This window comes from Schistocerca americana, unplaced genomic scaffold, assembly GCF_021461395.2.
Source record: "Schistocerca americana isolate TAMUIC-IGC-003095 unplaced genomic scaffold, iqSchAmer2.1 HiC_scaffold_46, whole genome shotgun sequence".
NCBI lineage: Eukaryota > Metazoa > Arthropoda > Insecta > Orthoptera > Acrididae > Schistocerca > Schistocerca americana.
In genome coordinates this window covers 2,826,709-2,835,018 of record NW_025726192.1, presented here as the reverse complement: position 1 = coordinate 2,835,018, position 8,310 = coordinate 2,826,709, and the positions used below count along the sequence as shown (strand labels likewise).

General features: G+C 37.8%; 1 protein-coding gene across 1 annotated transcript; it reads right to left on the bottom strand.

Moving 5' to 3' along the window:
- Positions 1–219: 219 nt before the first annotated feature.
- LOC124583615 (diacylglycerol kinase A-like) lies at positions 220–1,705 on the bottom strand. Its single transcript, XM_047131341.1, has 3 exons — positions 1,628–1,705; positions 455–661; positions 220–396 (listed from the first exon to the last, which is right to left on the bottom strand). Exons 1-3 carry the CDS (start codon positions 1,703–1,705, stop codon positions 220–222), a joined length of 462 nt encoding a protein of 153 aa, XP_046987297.1.
- Between the last annotated feature and the right edge of the window lie 6,605 nt (positions 1,706–8,310).

The window sequence follows — 8,310 nt, the reverse complement described above, 5'->3', positions numbered from 1 at the left end:
TTTTCAGTGATGGTTTTTTATGTGTGTGGCATTTTGTTAGGTTTGATTAGTTTTGTGTGTGTGTGTGTGTGTGTGTGTGTGTGTGTGTGTGTGTGTGTGTGTGTGTGTGTACTGGTAGCGGCGGTCAACCTAGGTGATTTTGTTGCATGCTTTTGTTGGTAATAAACTTTTATTTTGGTTTTAATCTGTAGTAATTCTGATGTTCTGTCTGTTTTACATTTATCGTACTTTGGTTGGTTTTAATTGATCTGGTGTATATACAGGTTTTTGCGTTTTTGAGTTGTTGAAGGTTTTGGTTTTTGTGGTGTTTTTTGAGTTATGTTGGTGTGTGAAGTTTACATTGTTTTCATTATTATTATTATTATTATTATTATTATTGCTGGTAGGTATTGAGAGCTGCATTTGAGCTACATAGGTCAAGGGAAATGTCTGATTCCACTCTTCAGGTTGTAGCTATTGGTTCCTTGGTATCTGGGCTTCCTTTCAGCTGTATTGGTTCCTTGCTATCTGGGCTTCCTTTCAGCTGTAGAGGTCGAGGGAAACATCTGATTCTGCTTTTCGTGGCACTTAGGCAGTCTAGGGAGTACATGCGCTGATCATGAGAAAAGTACCTATTTTTGAAGGAAACACGTATTTCTGAAGATATAAGCATATATATGCGCTGAATGCCAAAAATTTTTTTATTTCAAAACTTGAGTGTTACAGTCATATCTGACGCGCTCTTCACCAAAAAAGTACTTATTTTTCATTTGGATGCAAAGAAAAAAATCTGTTAACTGTCTCAAAAAATTTTTTTGTATCAAAAATGACACATTGCATATGTATGCACGGAATTTAATTTTTTTTTTTTCCTCCTCTCTCTCTCTCTCTCTCTCTCTCTCTCTCTCTCTCTCTCTCTCTTCTAGAAAGGTGGAATTAATAACAAAATTGTGGAATGGGTTTTCCCCAAAACGTTGACACCAGAGAAATTCCGCCAGGTAGTTATTCAGCATAGCACAGTGAGTTCTGAAAGGCCTTATAGGATTTTTTTCTTTAGCTTTTTGCCAGACTGACTCCATGTGATTTGTGGTTGCGTTTGTAAAGGGATCGAGAAAATAGAAACAGTGAAAGTAATCTTACTTCAATGATAAAATGAAACTACAGAACAACCGCGGGAAATAGGGGGTCTAGCACAAGGACAACCTAATTTTAACAATACAAAACATCACATCACATCACCCCTAAAAAAAGTCTCACCCTACGACATAATGCTACAGCCACAAAGCCAGCAGGAATCGTACAGTTCACTCGACCTATATAGCTCAAACCAAGCCCACAATACCAAAAAACGAACATCTGCAATAACGAAAATGGCACTTACGCAGTTTGGGGGGGTACATGCACTGATCATGAGAAAAATACCTATTTTTGAAGCAAACACATATTCTTAAGATATAAGCATATATATGCACAGAATACCAAAAAAGTACTTATTTTCATATGGTGGTGGGGGGGGGGGGGGGGGAAAGATTAATTAACTGTCTGCTTTCACCAGCTTATTCATGTTGCTATGCCAATATGCTGCAGACATTTTAATATATTTCTTCACAGAGTTCTTTAGCCATAGGTAATGCTGACAGTTTCATACATCCTTACCATGATAGCTATTGTTGGCTTTGCATATTGTTGCATATGGTATTTGTCCCTGTTGCTCACAGTTATGCATCTTGATCAGTGCGCCCAACAACCTATATTTTTCTGTTGAGGCTGTCCGTTTTGAAGTATCGTATATTACTGCGTGTGCCAAAATGGCGAGAAATTTTCCAGATTTGAGCAATTTGGTAATGGAAGATTTATACCATGTTATGGAGAACACCCGAAGCTCAATACAATGGGCTAGGCAACAAGGTCTTATGAAGAACGATATGGTGTGTGAAAATAGGTATTGTGTTGGATACAACGAGATGAAGCTGGAGAAAACTACAGGGAAAGATGGCGAAATTTGGAGCTGCTCCATTGGCAGGGACTGTAGAAAGAAATGTTCAGTCAGGAAAATGTCATTTTTTGCTGGCAGTCATTTAGACATTTCTAAAATTGTGCAACTGTCTTACATGTGGGTTTTCGAACTCAGTAGGCAAAAGTTTTTAATAAGGGAGCTCAAAATTGGCAGTGAGCACACTGTGTTCGATTGGTGCCAATTTTGTAGAAATATCTGCCATGAATATTTCTTAATTGAGCCAATAGTTTTGGGCGGCCCTGGCCATACTGTTGAAATAGACGAGAGCTGCTTCGTCAGCACCATCGAAGTCATAGGTGCGAGAGCAATGGGTCTTTGGTGGTTATGACGTTGAGACAAAGCAAAGCTTTATGGTTGCTGTGCCACAACGTGATGCTACCCATTTGCTGCCAATTTTGCAACAGTATGTTTTGCTACTGGAAACACAGCAGTTTCTGATTTGTGGCAACTTACAACACCATAGGTAACTTGGGCTACTTGTCGTTGCAGTGTGTGGCTGATTTCGATGAGTGATTTATGTCCAGCATTTTGATGATGTGATAGGTGAAAGCAGACAGTTGGTATTGATAAAAATCAAAATTTCTGTTATGTAAGCTAGGACTAGTGGGCCAGGGAAAAAAGTAACCAGTCGCTCGGTCATTTCAGAAAAAAATTGATATTTGCTGGATGAATTCCCGAATGTTTAATGGGTTTAAAGACATTTTTAAAAAAAATTTATTCTCAACATTTAGAAACAGTGGCTATTTTTTGCTTTTACAGGCATCTGTTTTTATATAAATTATTCAGTACTGAGTTGCCCCAGAAATTTCAAATAAGAATCATTAACTGGACTATAAATTAAAAACCATGATAACCATGCTGAATGTATTCCTTAATATAGGCCCTACTTTTAATGGCTCAAACTTGTTGATTGCAAGCTAAAAAAGCTCATTCTTTAAACTATTTAATTGAATAGATAAAAATTCTACTCGTCAAGCAGCGGCAGAACACATACATAAAAGACAGCTGTAATTAGCAATCTTTTGGAGCCAGTGGCTCCTTCTTCAGGCAGAAGGGTGGAAGGGGAAGTAATCGAGTGAAGGAGAAAGACTGGAGAGGTCTAGGAAAAGGGGTAGATATTGGTTAAGTCACCCAGAACCGCGGGTCAGAGGAGACTTACCGTACGGGATGAGAAGGAAAGACATTACTTACGGTAAGTCTCCTCTGACCCGCTGTTCTGGGTGACTTTCCCGATATCTACCAATTTTCCTAGACGTCTCCAGTTCTCTTCCTTCACCCCTCTTCCGTCTTTTATGTGCGAGTTCTGCTGCCACTTGGTGAGTAGATTTTTTATCTACCCTAATTGTATTTTTCCAAAGTAAGAGTAATTTCTCAGCCTTAATATTTATTGTGCTATTTCACTATACAGTATAACTACTTCTTATAGTGAGAAGCTTACACAAAATGTACACTATTTTAAAAAATTGATTTTTTGAATTTTTTCATTCTTTGACCTACAATATCTTTGTAAGGAGAGCAGATAAAAGTCTGAAAATTACACACTTAATGGATCTTCATGATATCAAACTTAAATTGGAAGTAACAAACAGAAAATATTGTGGGGAAGTGTAATCAAAGACTGCAATTTATTGGCAGTACGAAGGAGATTGCCTACACTACGCTTGTCCGTCCTCTTTTAGAATTCTGCTGCGCGGTGTGGGATCCTTGCCACATAGGACTGACAGAGTACATTGAAAAAGTTCAAAGAAGGGCAGCACATTTTGTATTATTGTGAAATATGAGAGAGAGTGTCACAGAAATGATAATGGATTTGGGCTGGACATAATTAAAAGAAAGGCATTTTTTGTTGCAACAGAATCTTCTCATAAAATTCCAATCACCAACTTTCTCCTCTGAATGTGAAAATATTTTGTTGACACTGACCTACATAGGAAGAAACGATCACCACGATAGAATAAGGGAAATCAGAGCTCGAACGGAAAGATATAGGTGTTCCTTCTTTCTGCGCTCTATACGAGATTGGAATAATAGAGAACTGCGAAGGTGGTTCGATGAACCCTCTGCTAGGCACTTAAATGTAATTTGCAGAGTATCCATGTAGATGTAGACAAGCCTGTACAAATCTGTGTGTTGTCATCCCCCTTCCACCAACATCTGTTCACTCACACTTAGTTAATAATGAGCCCTTGAAGTGTGCAGTTGAACAATCGAGTCTCAAAATAATGAGAATAGTTTTTCTAAGTGTTGGTTACTAACCTTGAAAACTCAATAGTGTGTCATTTAATTGCCAAAGTCAGGATAAATTTCTGAAGGACAAAAGGAAACCTTGGCAGTTGATGAATGTATAGTTCTTGCTGACTTTTCTGAAAACTATTCCTTTGTTGTTCAAGTGAAATACAAGGGCACCACTGGGTAAACAAACAGGCCACAGTTTGTCCATTTATGTTCTGTTATAAAGATCCAGATAAACTAGAGTCATAGTTTTTGTGTTGCAAATGATTACTTTGAGCACAAAGCTACAGCAGTGCATGCTTTTCACCTGCAGTTAACAAACTACGTAAAACAGCACGACAGTTCCATAAACAAACTGATGAACTTCTCTGATGGTGCTGCAAGCCAATATAAAAGCAAACAAATATTAATATCTCCTTTCTCCGAGAAAAAAAGACCGTTGGCTTGGTGCAGAATAGCACTTTTTTGCATCATGCCCTGGGAAGAGTGAGTGTGATGGCATAAAGGGTACAACAAAGTGAGCTGTCACAAAAGCTAGTCTGCAACGGACCTATGAGAACCAAATCTGGACACGTCAAGAAATGTTCACATTCTGTATAAAGAATAGGTAAAAGGGATTACGTATGTTTCATTAAATGTGAGGAAATACGAGAACTCTATGCCAATGTCTTGGAGGAAAGATTCAAAACTTGTCAGAAGGTTAAAGGCACCTGATCTTTTCATTGTTTTATACCTTAGTCATACAACTTGCTCAACTGTATCACTGTGGAAAACTTGTACCACTGACACTTCAAAGTAAGGACATAGTGGCTTGTGTCTATGACGAACAGTGGTGGATTGCCAAAGTTGGTAACATTGCTCGTCAAAACTAAGATGTGGATGTTACATTTTACCAGCACCAAGAACCCCGTTTAAAAAATTTGAAAAGGATGAATTCGAGAGGCCCGTTAAAAATCATTAAAGGAGTTGTCTTCTCCCCTGGAATTTATGACTGTGACTAGGCGAACATTTAACCCTGTGCCCAACATGAGTGAAGAAATATCTCTGTTGTTCAATAAACAACATAGTAAAAACAAATAAGTTGAGAACGGGATAATGTAATGAATTGTCTCATTTTTTAAAGAGTTATCCTAGATATTTTTAAATTATGTAATTTATACACTGTTTCCATCAGCCCAGATATTGCAAACAGTAAGAAACATATTTTTGACTCGTATTTGAAATTTTTTTGTCCATGGAATCTCAAGGTTGAAATTTATACAGAAGTTTGATATCATAAAGGTCTATTAAATGTGTAATTTTCAGATTTATATCTGGTCCATTAACAAAGATTTGCAGACCAAAGAATGAAAAAATTCAAAACATTTGTTTTTAAAGTGTTTTTAAGTATAAGCTTGTCATAATTGTTTCTCTAAAAAAAAAAAAAAAAAAAAGGTATCTATACTGAGTAGTGTAATACCACAAAATGTATTAAGGCTAAGAAACTACTCTTTGGAAAGATAGTATTAAAAATGGTTTTTTTAAATTTACAACCAACAACTTTGAGACATTAAAAGTGTATTCCCTAATACATTCAGCAGGGTGATCATGGTTTTAATTTATGGTCCAGTGTCTGCTGAAATAAATACCTCTTATATGAAAGGTCTGGCGCAATCCATTACCGAATAATTTAAAAAACCACAGACGCTTATAAAAGTGTAAGAATGCTTGCAGCCTGAAACAAAAATGGCTGCTCTTTCTAAACGATAACCAATAAATGTTTTTAAAAAATATTTTTGAGTCCACCAAACATGAAGGAATTCACCCAGCGAATTCTTTCTACGCGAATGCAGTTGTCTCTCTTTGTAATTTTATTGCTTTCTCAAGTATGTTTCCCTTTGGATACAATTAATTGATAGTTTTATGGTTTGGATGGTGTACGATCTTCCACAGAATGCTTGTATTTACTTAATAGGCACACGTTTCAAAATCCAAATATTAGATCATTATTTCTCTGAAGGAAACATTTTTTCCAGTATAAATCCTAGAGGCAGAATTGTATTGTTTACATTGTGACTGCAGCACTACTCTTCTCTCACCTGTTGTATATAAATATTTCTGGAATAATTTTATCACCTGTTTAACAGGACACTAATGACAGCAGCGGAGAAGCTTGCCGCTGTTCCTGATGTGGATATCGACCCAGAAGGAACATTTAAGTATGTTCTAATAGGTGTCTTTGGTCCAGAGGGTCCTGATGGCAAAGAACCGAGCAAATTAGTGGTCAGTAACTGGTAAACTAATATTTGGTCAACTTTGTGATACATTATTATTTGAGAGACAGTCGTTAGCATCATTTTTCAATTTTCTCAGTTGAATTTTTCTTTTGATGTCGGTGACTTCCAATGGGGAATTGTAGCCTAAGGTTGGTTGTTATCTGCATAACATAGTGTTTCAGTGTTTACTGTTAAATTGGAAGGGAGATGGTGGATGGTGATACAACTGAAAACACACAAAAAATTTTCACTGAAACACTGTTGAACTACAGTTATGGCCCTGTGTGCTATGGTATCTTTGTCAGATAGTGTTGACAGAGGACATGAAAAAGCATTCAAAGAAGAGCAACTTATGTTGTTTTATTGCTAAGAAGGGGGAGTGCGCCATGGACATGCAGGGTGTGTACGACCCGGAAGAGCCGGGGAAAAACCCGGGAAATTTTTCATTGTTTTTGTTTTCAGTTAAATTTGTGTAATTTTGATTGGTAAGAACCAATACTCTAACAAAGGATATTTCTGTGTCTCAATACTGCAGCAATAAAACATGAACAAGAGAAAAAACGAAAATAAAACTTAAATTTCAAGGGAAATGCACCATATACAGCAACAAAACGGTGCTCATACAAGTGTCCGCCAACAGTAAAATGCGTCAAAGGCCTTAGGAAGACTGTGCAATGCTTTGTAACAGCAAATTGCCTCTGCTGAGCGTGACGTCACAACTGTTTACATTAAATTCATTTTAACAGTTACGAGCTCGATCATGCACATGCACAGTTGAGTAGTACCTTCTCCCGCTTCTGGCTACAGAAATTGTTGGCTGTGTAAGCAGTCGCAGCAAGCAGCTAGATGCTACTGGGAAAAATTTTACTGGAGCGCCCAAGCTGCCAGATTTATACATGCGCAGGAGGTCCAAATCTAGGGAGGGGGGGCAAATTCATATTCTTGAGGGGGGGGGGAGGAAACCTTGTTTCACAAAGCGACTCGCATCCAGCGCACGTTAGTTTGTTAGTTTATCGATTATTCATATTACGTTGAAACTCATCCCTGTCGGTTTTTGAACATTTTTAACACATTCTAAGTTGATTTTGAATGAATCGTAAGTTGATTTGTGAATGCGTGCGTAGTGTACATGTTTCCTCTGTCAGTGGAATCTGACAGAGCTGAGCGAAGTAAGGCTGAACGGATGAATGCCAACCGCTGTCTGATTGTGTGGTTGATTGTGTTTGCGAATGATGAGCGTTGTTGTAATTACTAGCGGAATCCATAGATTCAGATTACAGGAGTGGAAATAAACGAATAACAGGTAAGAATGATTACGTATTACGTTCTCGGTGTATACAAGAAAATGAAATTTTGACAAAAAATTTTTGGGCAGATCGCTATACTAGTAAGGGCGAGTTGTACAGTCCACAGCTAGCAGCTACTTTAAGTTTCTAGTTCACCTTTATCTCTCCCCATATTTTTTTATCTTTCATTTTCATTTCAACCTCATGTTACACTTTCCACCTTCTAATACCATGTCACCCTCACAACACCCCCACAAAAAAATGGTCTTTAAATATGTCTGCTTGTGTCTGTATATGTGGTCTTTAAATATGTCTGCTTGTGTCTGTATATGTGTGGATGGATATGTGTGTGTGCGCGAGTGTATACCCGTCCTTTTTTCCCCCTGAGGTAAGTCTTTCCGCTCCCGGGATATATATATAATTTTTTTTAACGTCCTATCTCAAACGCTCGAGGGGATGGCGGGGTATTGCCCCGGTTCGGAAATATTAGAGATCCGGGACCGATGCGCAGAACTGTCTGAATTACAGTTGGGAAGTGTGT